The sequence below is a fragment of the Trachemys scripta genome, chromosome 3, assembly GCF_013100865.1.
Source record: "Trachemys scripta elegans isolate TJP31775 chromosome 3, CAS_Tse_1.0, whole genome shotgun sequence".
Taxonomy (NCBI): domain Eukaryota; kingdom Metazoa; phylum Chordata; order Testudines; family Emydidae; genus Trachemys; species Trachemys scripta.
In genome coordinates, this window is record NC_048300.1 from 109,572,954 (window position 1) to 109,596,774 (window position 23,821).

Here is a 23,821-nt window from a genome sequence, read left to right on the forward strand (position 1 = left end):
CGCCTCCAAAGCCCCCCCCCCCCGATCGCCCCCCCAGGATCTCCCTTGCTCCCTGTCCCCTGACTGCCCTGAACCCTATCCACCCCCTGACAGACCGTGGGACTCCCATGCCCCATCCAACCCCCCCTGCTCCCTGACTGCCCCCAACCACCCCCCTGGGATCCCACCCCCTATCCAACCCACCCTGCTCCCTGTCCCCTGACTGCCCCCACCTCTTATCCAACCCCCCAGCCCTGGACCCCTTATCATGAGATGAGGGTCCTAGCCTCTCCGCGGAGCCAAACACTGCCCCGCAGAAGCATGCAGCCCCAGCTCCACAGGTGGGATGGGAGACAGAAGGGCTCAGGCCAGCTCCATGCAGAGTGGGGTCAGGGCTTCAGCCCTGCAACTTTTGCCACTAGGGTTGCTGGGGCTCCCGAGATGGGGACTTCAACCCCACATCTTCTGCCAGGGTCCAGGGCTTCTCCTCCCTGCCCCAGTGTGGCTCCTCCGCCCCCTCCCCCCAACACCTCAATGCAGCTCCTGCCAGGGTCCGGGCTTCTCTCCCCTCCCCCCGACACCCCAGTGCAGCTCCTGCCGGGGTCCGGACTTCTCCTCCACCCCCACTCTCTCCCCCCATGTGGCTCCAGCCCCGTCTAGGGCTTCTCTTCCCCCACCCCTGCATGGCTCCTGCCGGTATCTGGAGCTTCTCCCACTGCACCCAGCCTTAGCCTAGCTGGGCTCCCTTGGGTCGCCTGCTGTGGCCAGAGTGGAGCCTGGCAGGCAGGGAGCAGCTATGCATGTGGACGCCATGGCCACCAGCCCAAGAGGTGCGGCCGCACTCCCGCCCACACCTAAGGCTTGTGTGTGTGAGACTCACTCGGCCCCTGCTGGAGCAGGGAGGCAGGAAGCAGTTGATTTGAGCCTGCCTGGCAAACAGCTGAGGAGGGGAGGGGGGAGGAGCAGCCTTCCCAGCTGGAGCTCAGGGCACTAGGGTGTGCCGGGGCACACCTATGCTTTGAGGATTGTGAAAGGCCCTCTATAACAAAACAAAACCAAAAGATAACTCTTTATCTAAGTTAGACTGCTCTCTTCCTCTCTTTTTTTCCTTTAAAAATACTTAGCTTTCAGCATTTAGGAAAGTTCAAAAGTGTAGGCTTACAGTCAGTCAGGTTTAGGCTTAGCTATGGGTAGGCTGCTGTACTTATCTGTTGCAGAACCTTTCTTTGCTGCTAGTGTCAATAAACAGCTACTTCTGTTTGGAAAGAGTGAAGTGTCTGTGGATTTCAAAATAATTTCCCACAATGTTATGGTATTGGTATGTGTTTACTACTGAAAAGGCTATCTGCAGCAATTAGGTGTTTTACAGATGGATATATAGTACTGCATATGCCAAAGCTAAGAAATATCTCTATAGTTTTAGCCTGAGTTTCCAAAGACTGTATAAATGCCACTCCAGGTCTTTAAAGATTGCAGTAAAAGGTTTATGATCTATATCTTATAGCATGTGTGACTCATAATAAATGTACTCCAAAGGTGTAGTGCCATGTCCAGCAGTGATTGCTCCAATAAATGGGTCTTCCTCTGCAATACGGTAATTTGTAACCACATAACAGCTTTACTTTCTGGCTGGAAAGGCCCAGTTTTGTCAAAATGTTTTATGCCACTACATCTTTCTCAACATTTCCAAAAAGCATGACAGTGGTGGGTTTCATATTTATTCCCACATTTTTATATGGCATCATAGGTTTTCTCCTTTTTATTCTGAGCCGTCTTGACATTGTTGAGACTTAAAATAAATGAATACATAAATAAATAATAAAAACAGTAGCTTATACTGGGTACAAATGGGAAAATTTCACAAACATTGCAATGCCTCCAATTACAGAATTCTTATCACACTGGTTTAGAGAGCATCCCCTACTTATTGTAGCCATTTTTTTTAACTTGTTTTCAGTGGTCTCAGCTATTATTTTTGGAACCCTCTCTCTCGCTTAGTCTTTCAATATAAGAACACTTGGGTTATCTGCTGAGCCATTTTTCTGGGTGTTGTATAACTGTAGCTACAGTTTCCAGTGAAGAACTGTGCTGTCTCAAGTGTGTGAGATTTATCAAGTGTCTACAATAGCTTTTGGTGGTTTCTTTCAGAAGAGTCCAGGGGTGCTAGGCCTGGCATAATATTACTGCCCATCTCTGCTGATGGCAGCTTTGGGTGGAAATGGCCTAAATAGGAGAGGAAAGGTAGTCTTGTGGTCAAAGCACAGGCTGGAGTGAAGAAATCTTGGTTCTTTTCCCAGTTCTGCCACACACTTCCTGTGTGACGCTGAAGTACTATAGTTTCCCCAAGTGTAAAATCAGGGTGGTAATATATGCCCACATCACAGGGATATCAATATGTTTTATTCATTACTGATTTTAAAGCACAATCATTGCTTTGCATTAAAGACAAAGCATTCATAATTTTATTTATTATTATTTATGCAATACTGTTCAGTAGAATAGTAAATGTTTCTGTATGGCTGGGTGCAGGGTAGGCGAGTGTGCACACGTACACTGTGGGCTAAGCTCAGTATGCAGTTGTCAGGCAAAATTTGCTTTGGTCACTTCTAGCCTCCTTTATTATTTCAATGTCTTATATTTCATCCATTACAGATAAGCTATATGCAGATTTACAACTTCTGAAGAATGCTGCAGCCTCGGTTTGCACTAAAATGATGCATCCCCAGTACTTTGATTCTTGCATTAACCCCCAATAACATTTTGTATTTTCTTTAATATAACACCTCTTACTTCCTGAGGCATTACGTAGTCCCAAGCTACCTTACCTTTATGCCTTTGCACCTTTTCTTCTAAAGGTTGAGTGGTAGTAGAGGTTTCTTGGGCAATTCTTAACTACTGAGGTAAAATTTTCTGGTCACAAGCTTTTAGTTGTTATAATGGTCAGATATGAAATTTCCTCTATTTACTGGTCTGTGATCCTTTTTAACAAATTGCCATGGTCCAAATCCTGAAGACTTTAACTCAGTCCTTCCTGTGGCAGAATGCTCACTGAAGACAATTGGCAGTTCCTGGCTCCGTTGAAGTCCAATGGCAAAGCTCCGATTGGTTTCTGTAGAACCAAGAGTTCACCCAATTGGAATTCTTCAGAGATGTCCGAGTAATACTGAATTAGAATGTCAGGATTTGACCCTAGATGTTTAGTGTAGTTGTAAGGTGTACTTTTAAGTATTCCGTAAGTCTACTAAATTTGTATATTACAATTAGGGATGCTAGTGTGTTGCAGATTTCAATCTAAACTGAAGTGAAAATCTAATTTGTGTAACCTGGTTTATTCTTAAATGTCTGAGCTCTGTCAGTTTTAATGTATTTGCAAAGTGCCTTGGGGAACCATTGCAAAGAAGTGACTCTAAAAGCGGTACAGTAGATTGACTGATAAGATTATTGCAAGTGTTAATCATATGCTTCAGAATTGTGGGATTTCCCCCTGCATAGCTATTTTTGATATCAAGACTTGTTTTCAGGTTATTTTGGACAACACAGAATAAAGACTATGAGTGTAACACATTGTGTTAATTACTAGGCTTAACATATTAAAAAAAAGGAAATCTAAATAGAAAAGAATAAATGACAGAGATATTTTAAAAATATGTTGTTATTATTCCTGTTAGTTACATGGTATGTTTTCAAGATTTTCTTAATTTTGTAAACACTGAAGAAAAGATTGGTTAAAACTTATTTCTGTGCTGAAATGTCCCCGACCATCTGGGCTCTGAGGACAACCTGCGCATAAATTGATCTCCACTTATTTTTTTCCTTTATTGTTCACCTTTAATGTAAACTATACATTTATGGAGGCTGTGACAAGTTTATTGAAAGTTTTGTACATTTCTGTTTTGAAATGTGTTAATTTTTGTCCTAGCTAAAATTTGGACATTTCTTAAAACTTTTATTAATATGGTCAGGACAGACTGGTGTCACATTGGTGATATATGTAGACCTGGTGCAATACAAAGGAGGAAAAAGAGATCTCATTTGTGAAGAAGGGGCCCATTGCTCCATTGTTTGCTGGTGCAAAATGGTAGAGCTCTGTTAACTTCACTGGAGCTATGCCACTATCCACTAGCAGAGAATATGGCTCAGTTATAACAGCATATTTTTCACTGTTTTTTTTCTTCATTGCTGTTAAGAATTTCTTCTGACAATTCTGTCCTTTTTCTAATATGTTCAGCTGTATTTCTCTTTCCACAAATCCCTGAGGTCCTTGTGAATTTTACCACTGCTTCAAGCTTTGCTTGATATCATAATTCTTTCATAATCACGAACTGTACTGCATAACATTGTACAAGTTGTACTACACAAGCTTGTATAGAATCTTGTGATTCAGTGAACCCATGCTGATATATCTTCTAGTGTTTATTTCAGAAAATACAAATATAGGTAAGCCCAAGAAAGTGTTAATTGGTTTTTATCTCTCATTATTTGCTCTGATATTACAATATTTTCATTGTTGTTTCAGTTAGGATTAATTTTACCTGTATGTATGGTACAAGGTTGATCTGATGTAGAACAGCTACACTTTTTGCACAAGTAGATAGATTTTGATCATTAGCTCTTATTCACTAGTTTGCATCTCAGCTGGATGTGCTGTTCTGTTTTGAATTGATTGGCATTTCAATTATACATATTTATACTTTATAAAATGGTGACTATGGTTAGGCAGTACTCACATGCAATTACAATGTAAATACATTGCAGTTATGGTTTTGATAATATGAATAAGTTATCAAAACCATACCTGTAATGTATTTACACTATAATTGTATGTAAGTACTGCCTAACCATAGTCACCATTTTAGAAGTATAAATATATATAATTGAAATGCCAGACATGTGTGTGTGCGTTGTATTTGTCATGTACTGAATTCAATGAGTTTTATTATAAGCAATACAGTAAGAGCGACTGACTAAAAAGAAAGATATTTGAAAAGAAACAGATATGGAAATCTCTCTCACACACACACACATGAGAGAAAGAGAGAGAGAGGCTATGAAATATGTCTTAAAGGTAATTTTCTGTACCGAGAATATCTTCTCATTCTAGTCATGTTACTTTGTGGTATACATGCCTCCAAGGCTAGCATTGTAGTAAATGTTATTTATAACTTACTTTGACAAACAGTAGATTCATGTTCCAAATCCACAGAAATGACCTAAAGTATGACTGATGCTCTTCCTTGTCACATTTGTGAAAAGTATCTAGTTTGGACTAACAATGCATACAAGAAATCAATCACACTGTTCTATGTAATTTCAGAATCTCTATGTAGACACCACTAAGAAACTGTGCTCAGATCAAGCTACTGCTGTTTCAGAATTACAAGTTAGTTGTCAAAATGATTTAGTGCACTGGGAGAATGAGGACGACGTGACTGGGACAGCTACATTACTGGACAGCAATGTGATTAAAGGTCAGTTAAGCTTTATGATTTGGGTTATTAATATAACAGCGTTTAACCTCAGCCCTGATAAATGCTTGATGTGCAGAAGTATTTTGCATGATTCAATTGGAACTTGTGGATCAGTCAAAGGAGACAAAATATAAACCTCTCTTTTCTTCCCGAATAAATGCCATAAGGCAAACTCTCAGTAGCAGCATGGTATTAAACTCAGTTTGACACTGCAGCATGAATATTCAGTGGTTCTCAGGAGCTGGCCTGCGTGGAGAAGATGCTGAATTCATCTACAGTCAATCTTTTTAAAAGACTGATGATTCAGCCCTGTTGGCAAAGCTGAATGAGTGAGTTATTTAAAAATATTAAGATGTCTCAAGTCATATTTTTATATTTCTAAGAAAAAATTGAACCGAGAAAATTAATTGGCTTTTATTTATTTGTACTTTTTATGTACAGTGTGTTAGGATTTCCCATATATTTTCAACATCTGTTTTAGTGTCTATTTTTTTCAGAGCATGTTAAAGCTGAAAAGCTATATGACAGGGGGCCTGATCCAAAACCTATGAAGTCAATGGAATAACTGTCATTGATTTCAATGGGGTTTGGATCAAGCTCATGGCCCATCTGATGGGTCCACCCATCATCTCTATCCAATAATGGGACTTCCACATGTAGTGTGTTTGCAGGACTGGGCCATGAATGTCTAGCTGCATGCAATCAGTTGAGTAGTTTCTGCTAGTAATATAAAAACGTCCCCATAAAGCTTTTCTTTATTGCCTTGTCATTGAATGTGTGTGACTGCCAACTGTGAAATTCAGGACATTACTTTGAAAAACCTTGCATACTGCAATTCCTCCAAAAATAACATAAACAGCTTTGATAACGAGGGATTCATTATTAATGCTCTGAAAGTAATTTGTTTGAGGGGAGAATTTCAAAGGCACAAGAGGCACCTAACTCCTGTTGAAGGATAATAGGAGTTTGTCACCTAACTCCCATTTGTACTGTCACAGTCCAAGGCAGCTGCACCTCTATTCCCTCTTGAAGGTCCAGCAATGGCACGTGCTCTAGGCTTCCAGCTCCTCAGCCATCACCTCTCTTGGGTGGAGACCCACATCTCTCTCCTTCCTGACTGGGGTATTTCCAGGCTGCGCAGTTCCCTGCCTACACTGCAAATTCCTCAGCGAGGTCAGACTGCCTAAGCAGGCCTGCTTTGTCTTTTCAGAGGTATAAACAGTGTGACATTGCACTCTATATAATTTTATGAAAAATATGCTAATGAGTTTAAGTATAATGTAACTGGAATATGCTTCATGCAAAAGGTCTCTGTAAGGTATCAGTACAAAGCTTATAATCTACTGAGTGTGATCATCCTATTTGTATAAATGTACCACTCTTGTATCTGAAACTAGAAATATGAAATATAACTCTGAGGGCCTATTGTAATTATGCAAAGTGTGGGCCATTAATGGTGGTTTGGAATCTTGATGACTCCCATTAACCGGGACAATTGTCTGCAGATAGCTCTGTTTTACCTGTAAGTCTCCCTGTATACCTGTGTGCTGGCAAGTGGGTAATGAAGTCTTACAGTGACATGTGATCATGTCACCTGAACTGGAATCCATCTTTAACCTGGTGCTTTTCCATTGAGAAGGAGGGGGTGGGAAACCGGAGAGGGACAAAGGATTCACGCCTTATGCAAAAGATACATAAATGGGTGAAAAAGAACAAAGGAGGCAGCCATCATGAGGAATCCCCTAGCTACCACCTGAGCTGGAACAAGGGCTGTACCAGTGGAAAGGATTGTGCCCAGACTAGGAAGGAGTTCAGTCTGTGAAAGAGACTTATTGAAACATCTCTTAGGGTGAGATTTTATGTATACTCAGTTGTATTACTGTAATAGGCTTAGACTTGCGTGTTCTATTTTATTTCATTTGATAATTCACTTTGTTCTGTCTGTTTTTTGCACAACCTCTGTGAGAGCAAGAGAGAGAGCCTCACGGATGAATGGCAGCCAGAGGTAGACAGGCTTTCTGGACACTGCCAACAGCTAGTGGGACATAGGGTCAGGGATACATTGTGCTCCTAGTTTGAGGCCAGAGTGTCAATGTGGAAAATGCATATAACTTTGTGTAGGGATTGCATGATGCTTTGGGTAATTATTTTATGTTAATCTGTGTTGCAATTATGTTGTATCAAAATCTTGCTGATTCTTTCTTATCTATCCACCCAGCTAAAGCTTTCATTTATCATAGAATGTCAGGGTTGGAAGGGACCTCAAGAGGTCATCTAGTCCACCCCCTTGCTTAAAGCAGGACCAATCCCCAGACAGATTTTTGCCCTATATCCCTAAACGGCCCCTTCAAGGATTGAACTCACAACGCTGGCTTTAGCAGGCCAGTGCTCAAATCACTGAGCTATCCCTCCCCTTGATGAGAGTGCCTCATCTTGCATCTTCATGACTGCACCATCCTTCTCTCTAGCCTTGACAAATGTAGTCACACCCGGCTCAGATCCATTCAGAATGCTGCTACAAAGATAATTTTCCTCGCCCGTCACACTGACCCTGCCACCTCTCTCTTTGATTTCCCTCCACTGGCTCCCCCTTCTCTATGGCATCAAACATAAGCTGCTTGTATTATGCTCAAGGCCCTTCAATTTCAGACCCACCCTACCTATCATCTCTCATTTGCTATCAAGTTGCTGATTCCCACCTCTGATAGGCCCATGATGCTAGCCTCCTCTGCCCACTTGTTAAACAAGCCCCTTTGTGCTTTCTCCCATTCTGCCCCTCATGCTTGGGAAGAGCTCCTGTAAACGTCTGCAAAACTACCTCATTATCCTCATTATCCACCTTCAAAAATTGCCTTTGCCATGATGCCTACAAACCTCTGAACGGTTAGGCTGCTGGTGTGCTGAGATCTCTGCCTATCATGCTGATTAATATCAACTGATTGTACTTCCCATCAGTCTGTATCTATGTGTTGCATCTTGTCTTGTACTTAGGTTGTAAACTCCTTGGTGCAGTGGCCATCTTTTTGTTCTGTATTTGTACAGCGCCTAGCATAATGGGGCTCAAGAGTAATGCAAATACTAATGATCCTCTGTGTAGGGATTTCATGATGGTCTGGGCAAGAATTTTATGAATTGTTTTAGCAAAGAATAACGCAAGTCATACATTTAAAAAAAATCACCTTTATTGAACACACCATGATGCAAAATCAAACCAGGGCAAAATTTGCAAAAATTTGCAAAAATTCATTATAGCGCCTCGTAATAGGCATTGCCAATCCAAACTCTCACAAAGCTATTGTTACTGTTCCCAACATTTTTCGAACCCTGCCAGGGTGCCTTTCCTATTTTGAGTCACCGGATTGGGTCCCAGGAGTGGCCCCTCTCTTTCATTTGTTTGATGAAACAAATGTGTCTGGTATAACTTGGCATTCTGGTGAGTGCTGTTAAGATAGGACTGGATCTCCTCTCCCCAGTAGGCAAGGAAGTCCAGGACCACAGCATGGGACCATGTGAAGTGTGGGGCATGGCTCCTATGACTGATGTGTGGTATACGACATCAGGTGTGTGTACTTACCACAAGCTGGAATCGCAAAGAGATACAGCTGGTTGCATGACAGCATTTAAAGGAGGAGGTGACACCTTATCAAGGTGTCCCTGAAGCTGTAGAAAGCACACAGGTAAACAGAGTACAGGCTGATCCAGCTGTACAAACAGAGCAGTGTGGGAGAGCAATGGGAGGACTGCCAGAGGTTTAAACTGCAGCAAGGGAGGTCTAGGTTGGACATTAGGAAAAAGTTCCTAACGGTCAGGGTGGTTAAACACTGGAATAAATTGCCTAGGGAGGTTGTGGAATCTCCATCTCTGGAGATATTTAAGACTAGGTTAGATAAATGTCTATCAGGGATGGTCTAGACAGTATTTGGTCCTGCCATGCGGGCAGGGGACTGGACTCGATGACCTCTCAAGGTCCCTTCCAGTCCTTGAATCTATGCAGTTTCCCAGCTAGAAAGATTCATCACTTCAGACAATGAGACACAACCATATGTGAACGGAGTAAACTTGTATTATGGAGGCTACATGCCACATATAGCAGATAATCTGAATTTACTGAAACAACATTTTTTAAGAAGATATCAGGTTCTTTTTGTTCTTCAGGCCTTTTACTAACAGTCAGATCTAGATCTATCTGCACCCAGACTGTTAGTGATTATACTGTATTAACAGTATGTTTACCTTTGGGGGGTTACTAGTGTAGCATGGACTGGGGGTGAATAACAGTTCATCTCATGTATGCACAAATTTTGATCTGACACTAATAAATACAATCCAAAAGAAGGATTCCTAAAAGAGAAGGAAGGATGATCTCATGGCTTTGACGCTAAAATAGGAATCAAGAGACCTGGGTTTAATTCTTGGGTCTGCCACAGATTTCCTAGGTAATCTTGTGCAAATCACTTAATCTCTCTGGGGAAAAATATGTAAAGTGGGGGTAATAATGCTTCCTTTCTCCCACACTTTGGTATGCCTTGTCCGTTTAGATAGTCCCTACCCTAAAAAGTATGCAATCTCTCAATGTGTCTGTAGAGGTCTTACCACAATGGGTCCTCGGTCTTGGTTGGGGACCTCCAGATGCTACTGTAATACAATAGAATAATAGAAATGGAGGGGTAAAAAGGACCAAGACAAGTCCTGAAGTCCAGCTCCCTGTGCTGACACAGGACCAAGTAAACCTAGACCATCCCTTACAGGGGTTTGTGTAACCTTTGCTTAAACCTCCTGTGATGGGAATTCCTCAGCCTCCTTTGGAAGCCTATTCCAGAACTTAACGACCCTTCTAGTTAGTAAGATTTTCCTAAAATCTTCCCTAATTGTCCCTTGCTGCAGATTAAGCTCATTATTACTTGTCCTATCTTCAATGGACATGAACAACTGATCATCATCTTCTTTGTAACAGCCTTTAACATATTTGAAGACGTTATCAGGTCATGCCTCAGTTGTGTTTTCTCAAGACTAAAGTGCCCATTTTTTTAACCGCTCCTGATAGGTCAGATTTTCTAAATCTTATATCGTTTTTCTTGCTCTCCTCTGGATTCTCTCTTAATTTGTCTGTATCTTTCTTAAAGTGCAGCACCCAGAATTGGACACAGAATGATAGGCACTGACTCCAGGGGTGCTTCATTTTTTTGGTGGGTGCATCAACTCCAGCCCTGGAGCACCCACCGAAAAAATTTGGCAGATGCTTAGCACCCACTGGCAGCCAAACTCCCCTCCTCTTCCTAGCTCCTCCTGCTCACTGGGGGCAGGGGTGGAGTGGGGACAGGCCTGGGGTGGAGGGTGGGGTCAAGCATTCCCCGGGTAGAGAGGAAGTCGGCACCAATGTACAGTACTCCAGCTGAGGCCTCACCAGTGCCAAGCAGAGTGGGGCAATTTACATCTCATCTTACATACATTCCTGTTAATAAACCCCAGAATGATGTTAGCCTTATTTGCAACTGCATCACATTGTTGAGTCATATTTAATTTGTGATCCACTATAACCCCCAGATCTTTTTCAGTAGTACTCCCACCTAGATAGGTATTTTGTAGTTGTGCATTTGATTTTTCCTTCCTAGGTGCAGTACTTTGCACTTGTCTTTATTGAATTTCATCTTGTTGATTTTAGACCAATTCTCTAATTTGTCAAGGTCATTTTGAATTCTAACCCTGTCCTCCAAAGTGTGAGCGACCCCTCCCATTTTGGTGTCATCCACAAACTTTATGAGCATACCCTCCACTCCATTATCCAAGTCATTAGTGAAAATACTGAATAGTGCCAGACCTCACTAGATAGACCCTCCGTGTTTTACAGTGAACCATTGATAGTAACCCTTTGAGTATGGTCTTTCAACCCGTTGTGCACCCACCTTAAGGAATTTCATTTAGATCACATTTCATTAGTCTGCTTATGAAAATGTCATGTGGGACTATGTCAAAAACCTTACTAAAATCATGATATATCACATCTACAGCTTCCCCCCATCCACTCGGCTAGTAACTCTGTCAAAGAAGGAAATTCGATTGGTTTGGCATGATTTGTTCTTGACAAATAATATGACATGAAGAAGGAAGGAGAAGAGAAAAGAGGTGTTAAAGCAGTGAAAAAATGGTTAAAAACAAGGAGATAATTCTGAAGAATGGGGGTCATATAAATATGGTGATCAGCAGATTCCCATGTCACCTCCTTATAGATATTTTATGGGTTTTTTATTTGTTATTTAGGTCCAATAAACAACATGCTTTTGGAGGAGAAGCACAGCTATGAAAACGTAATTGAAAACGTAAGGAAAAAATTCCAAGAAAGCACAGTTCAAAATAAAACGTATCCCCTGAAGAAGAAGAGGGAAGGTGAGTGTGTCAATCGATCACTTACGAATGTAAACAAATGCGTGCCACTGTTTTCAGAGCTAATGGCAGTCTTCACTTGTCATGAAATTGGGAGTTGTCTGTGAAAGTGTCAAAGTCTCTACATTAGCATTTTCTGAAGAACAGGGGCAAAGCAGAGGAGACACCAGTAGTACAATTTATGACTCACTGTCACTGTTTAGAATGGCGCCTTTTTCAATAGACACCGAGTCATTCGAGCTGGGTGAAATTTTTCACAATAGTTTATTCACCAAAAAATGCAGTTTCAGTCGACCAAAAAGTATTTGCAAATTTGACCCAGATGCACTGAAATAGTTTTGGACGAAAAAAGTTTGTCCAGTGGTGGTGCTGCTGCCCTTGCCTCCTTTAGAAGAGGATGCCCTGGGATATAGGGCAGTCTGGGTTGGGTGTCTGCACTGCAATAAGGGGTGTAATTTGCAGCTTGTGTAAATGTACTCACACTAGCTTTTAAAATAGCAGTAAGGATGCGGCAGCATGAGCTAGCAATGCACGTATGTAGCGGGGGAGGGAGAATAGGGGCAGGCGGCCTTGTACAGCCTGCACTGAAGCCCATGCTGCCACATCCTCACTGATCTTTATAGCAAGCTAGTTAGGGTACAGCTATGTCTGCACGCGCTACAGATTGCAGCCCAGCCACAGTGCAGATGTGGCCATAACCCTCTCCGGTTGAAACTGTTCCAAATATTTGGTATAAAATATTTGAATAGTCATTAGCTCAGAGGACGAGCATGCCACTGACCCTGTAGCTTAGTAGTCAGGGTACTCAGCCCGGAGGTGAGAGACCCAAGTTCAAGTCCCTGGGCTAATAACTATTTAATCACTTATACAAAGTGGAATAGCTTCAATGGAGAGATTGAGAGACCTGTCCCAGAATGTCCCCTAGCCCAGCAGTCAGGGCACTCTCCTGTGGTATAGGAGATCCAAATTCAAATCTCTTCTGCATATCAGGCAGAGGGGGGAATTGAACTCAGGTCTTCCCACAGCCCAGGTGAGTGTCTTAATCACTAAAGGTATGTCTACACAGCATAGAGGTATGGGATTCCAAGCTAGGGTGTACAGACACATGCTAGCTCTGCTCAAGTTAGTGCACTAAAAATAGCAGTGTGGCTGTGGTGGCGGCTTAGGTTAGCCACCTGAGTACAGTCCTGCCACATCCCCTGGTACATACTTGGACAGCTAGCCTGAGCAGCCCCCATGCTGCTATTTTTAGCACCCTGCGTGGAGCAGAGCTAGCATGTGTCTGGCAACCCAAGCTGGGACTCACATCTCCCAGCTTCTGAGCAGACATACGCTAAAGGGCTAATGGTTATAAGGGAACTAGCGCTTCCTCCATCAGCTGTTTTGTGACTCTAGCCCTTCATATGCTTTGCTTTTTATTTTAAAAATGCCCAAAGACACAAAGTTTCATTCAACCCAAAATGAAATTTTTGTCAACTCACAATTCGCTGAAATTTTCCAGCATTTTTGTTCCATTTTTCAGAATGCCAGTGAAGCAAAAACCCAGTTATTCACTCTGCTCTATGTGTAATACATAACTAAGCTTTGTAAAAAGCGGTAAACTTTTAGGCCCTGATTTTAATTTACACTAAAGCTACTTTCTGCTGCTCTGGCTGTGGGAAGGGGACTTAAAGCCAGAGGAAACAAGAATCAGGTTCTTACTGCTGAATAACCCCAAATTATCAATTCCAATTTCGCACAAATTGTACTTATATTGTTAAGTAGGGGTGGAGCTGGTGGAAAAGGTGACTGAGCACCTCAGCTTTCCCACACTCTAATAACAACTCCTGATTTTTCCCTCTCTAGGTTTCCCTCTTAATCTCTCTTCCTGCCAAATCCCCCTCTTAACTCAGTGCAGGATCCAAAGACTAATTTTCAGTGAGGGTCCTAGGTAGTGAAATTTCTCCCACTGCAGCATGTCTGGGGTGGTGAATGGGATGCACTAGTAGATATTCTACTCCTCCCCATAGCTGATGTTTGTATGTTGCAGCTTGTATCAACTCCCATGTCCTCGCTTACAGACAACCCCCCAACCTAAAGCAAATACTCACCAGCAACCACACATCACTGAACAAAACCACTAACCCAGGAACCTATCCTTGTAACAAACCCTGATGCCAACTCTGTCCACATATCTATTCAAGTGACATCATCATAGGACCTAATCACATCAGCCATACCATCAGGGGCTCGTTCACCTGCACATCTACCAATGTGATATAGAATCATAGAATCATAGAATATCAGAGTTGGAAGGGACCTCAAGAGGTCAGCTAGTCCAACCCCCTGCTCAAAGCAGGACCAATTCCCAGCTAAATCATCCCAGCCAGGGCTTTGTCAAGCCGGGCCTTAAAAACCTCCAAGGAAGGAGACTCCACCACCTCCCTAGGTAACGCATTCCAGTGTTTCACCACCCTCCTAGTGAAATAGTTTTTCCTGATATCCAACCTGGACCTCCCCCACTGCAACTTGAGACCATTGCTCCTTGTTCTGTCATCTGCCACCACTGAGAACAGCCGAGCTCCATCCTCTTTGGAACCCCCCTTCAGGTAGTTGAAGGCTGCTATCAAATCCCCCCTCATTCTTCTCTTCTGGAGACTAAACAATCCCAGTTCTCTCAGCCTCTCCTCATAAGTCATGTGCTCCAGACCCCTAATCATTTTTGTTGCCCTCCACTGGACTCTTTCCAATTTTTCCACATCCTTCTTGTAGTGTGGGGCCCAAAACTGGACACAGTATTCCAGATGAGGCCTCACCAATGTCGAATAAAGGGGAACGATCACGTCCCTCGATCTGCTGGCAATGCCCCTACTTATACAGCCCAAAATGCCGTTAGCCTTCTTGGCAACAAGAGCACACTGTTGACTCATATCCAGCTTCTCGTCCACTGTAACCCCTAGGTCCTTTTCTGCAGAACTGCTACCTAGCCATTCGGTCCCTAGTCTGTAGCAGTGCATGGGATTCTTCCGTCCTAAGTGCAGGACTCTGCACTTGTCCTTGTTGAACCTCATCAGGTTTTTTTCGGCCCAATCCTCTAATTTGTCTAGGTCCCTCTGTATCCGATCCCTACCCTCTAGTGTATCTACCACACCTCCTAGTTTAGTGTCATCTGCAAATTTGCTGAGAGTGCAGTCCACACCATCCTCCAGATCATTAATAAAGATATTAAACAAAACCGGCCCCAGGACCGACCCTTGGGGCACTCCACTTGAAACCGGCTGCCAACTAGACATGGAGCCATTGATCACTACCCGTTGAGCCCGACGATCTAGCCAGCTTTCTATCCACCTTACAGTCCATTCATCCACCCCATACTTCTTTAACTTGGCGGCAAGAATACTGTGGGAGACCGTATCAAAAGCTTTGCTAAAGTCAAGGAATAACACATCCACTGCTTTCCCCTCATCCACAGAGCCAGTTATCTCATCATAGAAGGCAATTAGGTTAGTCAGGCACGACTTCCCCTTCGTGAATCCATGCTGACTGTTCCTGATCACTTTCCTCTCCTCTAAATGTTTCATAATTGATTCCTTGAGGACCTGCTCCATGATTTTTCCAGGGACTGAGGTGAGGCTGACTGGCCTGTAGTTCCCCGGATCCTCCTTCTTCCCTTTTTTAAAGATGGGCACTACATTAGCCTTTTTCCAGTCATCTGGGACCTCCCCCGATCGCCATGAGTTTTCAAAAATAATGGCTAATGGCTCTGCAATCTCACCCGCCAACTCCTTTAACACCCTCGGATGCAGCGCATCCGGCCCCATGGACTTGTGCACGTCCAATTTTTCTAAATAGTCCCGAACCACTTCTTTCTCCACAGAGGGTTGGTCACCTTCTCCCCATGCTGTACTGCCCAGTGCAGCAATCTGGGAGCTGACCTTGTGCGTGAAGACAGAGGCAAAAAAATCATTGAGTACATTAGCTTTTTCCACATCCTCGGTCACTAGGATGCCTCCCTCATTCAGTAAGGGGCCCACACTTTCCTTGATTTTCTTCTTGTTGCTAACATGCCTGAAGAAACCCTTCTTGTTACTCTTAACATCTCTTGCTAACTGCAACTCCAAGTATGATTTGGCCTTCCTGATTTCACTCCTGCACGCCTGAGCAATATTTTTATACTCCTCCCTGGTCATTTGTCCAATCTTCCACTTCTTGTAAGCTTCTTTTTTGCGTTTAAGATCAGCAAGGATTTCACTGTTTAGCCAAGTTGGTCGCCTGCCATATTTACTATTCTTTCTACACATTGGGATGGTTTGTTCCTGCAACCTCAATAAGGTGCCAGCAATGCCCCTCTGCTATGTACATTGGCCAAACCGGACAGTCTCTATGCAAAAGAATTAATGGACACAAATCTGACATCAGGAATCAAAATACTCAAAAACCAGTGGGAGAACACTTTAACCTGTCTGGTCATTCAGTGACAGACCTGCGGGTGGCTATATTACAACAGAAAAACTTCAAAAACAGACTCCAACGAGAGACTGCTGAGCTAGAATTGATATGCAAACTAGACACAATCAACTCCGGTTTGAATAAGGACTGGGAATGGCTGAGCCATTACAAACATTGATTCTATCTCCCCTTGTAAGTATGCTCACACTTCTTATCAAACTGTCTGTACTGGGCTAGCTTGATTATCACTTCAAAAGTTTTTTTTCTCTTAATTAATTGGCCTCTCAGAGTTGGTAAGACAATTCCCACCTGTTTATGCTCTCTGTATGTGTGTATATATATCTCCTCAATATATGTTCCATTCTATATGCATCCGAAGAAGTGGGCTGTAGTCCACGAAAGCTTATGCTCTAATAAATTTGTTAGTCTCTAAGGTGCCACAAGTACTCCTGTTCTTCTTTTTGCGGATACAGACTAACACGGCTGCTACTCTAAAACATGTCTCAAGAGTGGTTTCCAGTCCTTTGCAGGCAGCACATGTGGATCCTTGTCTTCCCCTCCCTACACTTGTGGCCAGTGTTCACAGAAGCAAATCCTCTTCTCCCTCTATGCCGGTATTGTGGGGCCTGTAGCAACAGATCATGTTCTCTTCCATCTCCAAACTTCGTCGCGGCAATGCCTCCAGGGGGACCAGCAGCAGGGGTTCTGTAGCCTGCCTTCTCTTTCCTCTCATCAAAAGACCATTAACTAAGATGAGGCATTTCTAATTCAGATGGGGGCAGCTGGCTTAAATTCATGCTTCTTCCCACCTCCCCTGTGCCTATGCCAAGAAAGAAATGTTCATGGAGCATGAGAGGAGAGCCAGGAAGCAGCAAGAGCACAGAGATTGGAGTCTGCTGCATGCCTAGGGTTACCATATGTCTGGATTTTCCCGGACATGTCCTGCTTTTTGGTCCTCAAATCCCCGTCCGGGAGGAATTTACAAAAAGCAGGACATGTCCGGGAAAATAGGGAGGCATGGTAAGGGGACCGCCTCCTCCCCGGGCTCCAACTTTCCGGGGCCAGGCGGCAGCTGTTTGTTCTCCCGATCTGGGCAGCCGGACTCGGGAGCAGCCACTGCTGCAGCTCCCACTGCCGCGGGGGAAAGCAGCCAAGCATGTGGCGCTCGGCAGCTGCGGCTCTGGCGCCCGGGGCGTGAACCCCCTGAGTCTGGGCCTGCTGCAGGGACCCAGCTGGTGCAATCCTGTGGGCGGCCCCGGAGTGGGGGCAGCAGGCCCCAGCCCCGCCGTCCCGCTCGGGTCCCGCAAGGGAACTAACGGGGCTGCCGATGCCTCCGCCCCAGGGCCGCCCACGGGACTGCACCAGCTGGGAAGCCAGCCCAGAGGCGACTGGCCAGGGGCTGGGCGCAGCGTGCGCGCTGCTGGGTCCCCGCAACAGGCCCAGGCTAGGGGGGTTTGGGCCCGGGCGCCAGAGCCGCAGCCGCTGAGCACCACATGCTTGGCCACTTCCTCCCCCCGCGGCAGTGGGAGCTGCAGCAGCGGCTGCTCCCGAGTCCGGCTGCCCAGGTGGGGAGAAGGAACAGCTGCTGCCTGGCCCCACGGGCCGCCCCCCTACTGTCCCTCCAGGTACCACCCGAGTCCTGCCTGCGCTCGGGGCCAGGCCGGACTCACTCACCCAGGCCCTGCATCTCCCGGGCCTCCCTCTGCTGCCGTTTCCCCCCCACACCCCGCTCTGGTCACCCGGGGGTGGAGACTTTGGGGAAGGGGCGGAGTTGGGGCGGGGCCAGGGGGAGTTGGGGCGGGGCCGGGGCCCCATGGAGTGTCCTCTTTTTGCAGGATTGAAATATGGTAACCCTATGCATGCCCAGCAGCCACAGCAGATCATGCCCAGAAGGGTGTGGGAAAAACAAGCAGCTGTCAGAAGGAAGAGGGAGAGACTGAGGACAACACTGTAGCCTACACTAGCCAGAGAATTAGTGCCCAGCTAGCAAGAACAGGGTCAGTAATGATCCTGGCTAACAGGGTTGTACTGTCACGTAGACAGGGCCTAACTGGACACTGTAAACAAGGGTTACACTGGAAAAGAAAAAATTTCCATTTGACTTCTTACCCATAGGTAACCAGGCAGAATGCAGCTTCAAGAGACAACATCTGCCTGAGGGCTCAGCCTCTAATTATGCCATTTACTGTTGAGGTGTCAGATCCTTCAAGCCTTTATCCACCTGCCCTTTAAACTCCCTGTCAACAGAGAAAAGGCTGCACTTTATTACTCCTTTTGTTTGAGGCTCTAGCAAAACATGCAAGAAAAGACCTTTGCTGTCTCTGGGGAGATTGCTATCAGAGTCTTGGATTATGAAACAGTCCCATAAATGATCTTATTCAGCGGTTGAAGGAGCAACCAGCCACTCTAAGATCATTAGATAGCCAAAGGACATGTTGATTTTCTTCCAATCTTTTGGTCTCCTTCTGACATTCAGAAATCCTCCATTTAAGGTTTATATTAAAAATTTCTGCCAAGATTCTCTGTGTGCACATTTGTGTGTGCATTGGGAAACGTGGATTCGATTTGTGCATGTAAATCCAAGCTTTGGTGAGTACAAAAACAAACCTGGAAGACTTTTGGTGCACCAGCGGGGACAGCTTAAGAGGCTGCTTTTGAAAAAGTCTCATAAAATCAGGTCAATGGGCCATTCAAAACATAGATGAATTTGTTGCTTTGGCCTTATTGAGAACATCTCTTATAAGCTTTTTAAGAGGAAAAGATTTACAAGAATCAATGGTCTCCTGCAACTCTGCCAAAGATTTAATTATCTATCATATTGGTTACACCAGAGGCCTGCTTCCCATTAATTTATACCATTCATTAAATACTTCCTTTCAACTGTTCAAACATATACAAACAATCAGACTGAAATTCATTGGTGCAAATTACATTATAACAAAATTGTTAGAAAATGTTTTAAGATATTAAAAATAAAAGCAAACCCCCATAATTTAACCCTTATCTGAGCTTCAACCCTCAAAGAACGGATTTTAAATCAGTGTTTATAATCAGTTATTTAGTCGTGTATAGATACTCCAACCAAGATCAAAGCTCCATTGTACCAGGCACTATACCAGCACACAGTAAGAACCAGTCCTTGCGCCACAGAGCTTACAATCCAAACAGACAAAATAAAGAGTGAGAGGGGAAATGGAGGCAAAGATACTTGCTCAAGGTTGCTGGTAGATCTGGGAACAGAACCCAGGTCTTGTCATTCCCAGGCTACTGCACTGTTTACTAAACCACACTGCTTTTCTATCTTTTGTACTAATGTTGATAGATTTTCTCTGGGCTTTCATATTCTTTTGTTCTTACACAAAGCGAAATTAACTATTTATTTTGTTGCTTCACTGAACCTGGACCAGATGATAAAGGCCAAAATTTTCAAACTCAGGTACCTTAAACTCAGGCATCTAAATCAATGTTTAGGCATTCAGAACTCCTGCTTAAGTCATTGGGAGTTGTGGGTTCCTAGCATCTTTCATTTAGATTCTTACGTATGGATTTAGGTGCCTAGTGTTAGTCATCCAAGTTTGGAAACTTTTTCCATTTGGTATTTTCCCTGCTCTCTGATGGGACAACTGAAGCTTTTAAATGAGAGAATAATGAATGGTGAATGTAGGAGGAAAAATGAACAGGTAGTGATAGGGGTACTTGCATAGGAGTTGGGAGATGCAAGTTCAGTTCTCTGGTCTGCCACAGGCTTCCTGTGTGAACTTGGCATGTTGCTTTACTTCTCTCTCTCAATTCCTCATCTGCTGCTTACAAACAGGGAAGAATTGGTAGGAGAAGTAGAAGTGGGTGGCAACCTGGGAGGCAGTGACCATGAGATGATCGAGTTCAGGATCCTGACACAAGGAAGAAAGGAGAGCAGCAGAATACAGACCCTGGACTTCAGAAAAGCGGACTTTGACTCCCTCAGGGAACTGATGGGCAGGATCCCCTGGGAGAATAACATGAGGGGGAAAGGAGTCCAGGAGAGCTGGCTGTATTTTAAAGAAGCTTTATTGAGGGTGCAGGAACAAACCTTAGATTAACAAGTGTGGGAGAAAACAGAATGGTGTATACACCCAGCAGGAGAGAGAAGCTTGGTCTGGGTTTTATTTTTCAGAAGAATCCATATAAAAGGTTTACCAGTCTATAAAGGTGACAGGGGTCCAGGGGATGCTTGAACCAGCGATTAATATCATTGTAAAAAGTATATATCAATACTATTGGAAGAATTCTGAATACTCTCACATTTTAAAATGTGTGTCCAAACAACGGAAGGAACATTTCCCACCCAGACCGGAGGGGAAACAGCTATATACCTGTTTTCTATGTCAATTAAGCGTGGTGGAATCAAAACAATGGAAGCTCCATTTACATACAGGGGGATGGGAAGCCCACAGGAAGGAAAGAACAGCATGAGGTCATCCTGCCTCTTGAAACAAGTTCATTGAACTTTGAAAGATAAAAGCAAGGGCAGAAGCCATATTTGGCATCCATCACAAGACAGACATGAGGAAACAGAACACTTGCAAGCTGAGAAAGATGGGTCTCCTTCAACCAAGGGGGGGTGGGGTGGGTTTGAAGTTTCTGGAACTGAATATAGGTGAGAAACTTGCTAAGGTAAAGATCTTGCACCTACGATGACAAGGGAAGCCTTGTACTTTTCTGGAAGGTCCTGACTGTGGGAAAGTTAGCCATGTTTGCAAAAAAGAATACGTGGTGAGAGAAACCAGCTTGAACAAAGCCTGTATCTTGCCAGGTTAAGTTTTAGAATTTTAGAAGCATATTTTGGTTTGTTTTACTTGTAACTCTTTCTATCTTCATTCCTTATATGTGAACTCACTTAATCCTATGTATATTTTGTCAATAAATGTATTTCATTTTTACCATAAACCAACTCAGTGCTGTGTTTAAAGGAAATGGTGTGTTCACCCCAATTAAGTTAAGCTGTGATGTACCTTTGTGTTTTTAGAGGAAAAAACAAATCATATCATTTCTCTGAACTATCCAGGAGGGGGTTGGACAGTACAAAACATGCAGTTTGGGGAAATTCTGGAACTGGGAGTGTGTTGGTGTCACCCTGCAAGTAGTAACCAAGGCTGGTGGAAGCTTGAGTGGGGCTGTAGATAGGCTGCTGGGGTCAGAACTGTTGAACCAAGGCTGTCTGGCACACAATCACTCAGGGCGTGACCTGCATGCTGGTAGGCTAGTCCTGAGCAGCCCAGGATGGGAGCTACAAACAGCAAAGCATTGCGAGGCACCCCAGTTTATAGGACAGGTGACACAACCCCTCACTGGTCTGGATTGCACCCTGGAACATGACAGTGGGATACTCAGATACCATAGTAATGGGGTCATGTCTGGAAAATAAAAACAGATGGACAAAGAGGTGAAGTGACTCACATCATGCAACTGGTCAGTGGCAGAGCAGGGGATGGTGAAATCCTGGCCCTGTTGAAATCAACCAGGGTTTTGTCATTGACTTCAACAGAGCCAAGATTTCACCCAAGGTCTGTTGACTCCCACTCCTTTGCTTTAATCACCACCCCACACTGTTTGTAGTTTCCTTTCTGCAAGAGCTGAGTTTGCATTTTTCTTAGTTCAGTAGAAGCTACAGGGTTTTGTCTCCTCAGTGACTGATCTGCTCCCCATCTGTTTTAAGCTAAATATCATTCAGATACTGTTGTTTGCTAACTCTTCATTACACACAACTGTTCACACAGCACAGCACTCATGCACCCACATATTCATTCACTGCATCATTTTAAAACCAATATAAAAGACTTCTGTTTCAATTTCAGCCATTCATTTTCTTTTTTGTTTGTTTTCAGAAACCTCTAAAATGGAATAATACTGAAATTAACCCAAAATGACTGAAAAATTGCATATATTATGTAATTAGATCATCCACAACTACAATCACAGATGAAGCATGAAAGAAACACCGTCTTCCTTCTGTCTCATGCATCCAAGGTTGCAATTCAACTACACCAAGCCCCTGAGAAACGAACTACTTTCACAATCATAAATAAAAAGTCAAGCACGCTAATGGTTCCCTTTGTAAATATGTATTCACAAATTCATATAATTATGCCAATTAGCATCCAGTTTTGCCTTCTCAGTGCACCCAAAACACCCACTGATTTCCTAGGCCACTGTAGGGCACTTGCTCCAGGCCAATTCCTTATTCTAAAGTGTCCTATAATTACAAATGTTTTGGGAAGAGAGGCTAAAGTAATTCCTCATTTAATTAAACAATTGCAAATGCTCCAGGTTGAGTTTCAGGTATGGCGTACTCAAAATTACCAAGAGTCAGATTCAGCCACCCTTTCTGGTGCTGTGTAGTATCTTACTGTGCAAGTAGTACCTTTGCTTCATAAGTAATCCCACTGAAATCAATGCAGCTGCTCACAGAGTAAAATACTACCCAGTGGGACTAAGGGTGGCTGAACCTGGCACAAAGTAAATCAGAGTAGATTGTATCCATACTGGGGATAGGAAGGGCTGATCTTGTGGGATTTGAGTAGGAGCCACTAAGGGTACATCTACACTACGGGGGGAGTCGATTTAAGATACGCAAATTCAGCTACGTGAATAGCGTAGCTGAATTCGACGTATCGCAGCCGACTTACCCTGTTGTGAGGACGGCGGCAAAATCGACTTCTGTGGCTTTCTGTCGGCGGCGCTTACTACCACCTCCGCTGGTGGAGTAAGAGCGCCGATTCGGGGATCGATTGTCGCGTCCCAATGGGACGCGATAAATCGATCCCCGAGAGGTTGATTTCTACCCGGCGATTCAGGCGGGTAGTATAGACCTAGCCTCAGAATCATAGCCTCTTTGTTCAGGAAGAGCGAGTTGCTCAGTCCGGGAGTAATTTGCAGAAAAGAGAACAAGGAAGCATGGGGAGGGATGAGAGCAGGTGGAGTCATGTCTCCATCCTCCCTGTGCATTGTGAGGAGGGAGCATACTGCACTTTTAAAAAGTTATGTAGCAAATTGCTCTCCTATCCACACCCAACCACAACTGAGTCAGTGCATCTTCACACAACCTTTCAATGGGCTGTGCCAAACAGGAGCCATTAGGTCTTGATTAATGCTCCACCTGTTAAAGAGCATAGCAGATTCTTCATATTTTTAAAAAAATTGCTTTAAAATGTTTTCCCTTTTAAAAATATTTTTGAAAAATGAAAAATAAGTGGTTAGACAGTTCCATGAGAGGTGAAGGGTTTCCTGGATGCAAAACCTACCTGACGAGCATCTGAGGTACATTCATTGGTGCCCTACCACTATCCTCCTTAGTATTGTGGAAATAGCAATTATGGTGGGTATTTCTGCTTATTTAGATGAGGATGCTTTTAAATCTAGCTGTGAATGTATGAGCAGTGCTGATATGGGAAACGTACATTCTGTACTCTCATATTACAAAGCAACGAAGCACCAAAAATGCCTACATCTTTTCTCTGTAAATATTTTTAAAGAAAAAATCCCTACGATATAGAGTATACCCTGAATTGCTGATAGGAAATCCATGG

At 43.8% G+C, this 23,821-nt stretch overlaps 1 protein-coding gene across 1 annotated transcript in view; it reads left to right on the forward strand.

Annotated features, from left to right (window-relative positions):
* THEMIS (thymocyte selection associated) overlaps positions 1–22,934 on the forward strand; it is an 85,492-nt gene extending 62,558 nt beyond the window's left edge. The window contains exons 4-6 of the mRNA XM_034765715.1: positions 5,294–5,447; positions 11,706–11,831; positions 22,121–22,934. Of these exons, the coding sequence (XP_034621606.1) occupies positions 5,294–5,447; positions 11,706–11,831; positions 22,121–22,140 (300 nt within the window). The 3' untranslated portion in view covers positions 22,141–22,934. The remainder of the gene's footprint in view (positions 1–5,293; positions 5,448–11,705; positions 11,832–22,120) is intronic.
* The last annotated feature ends 887 nt before the right edge of the window (positions 22,935–23,821 follow it).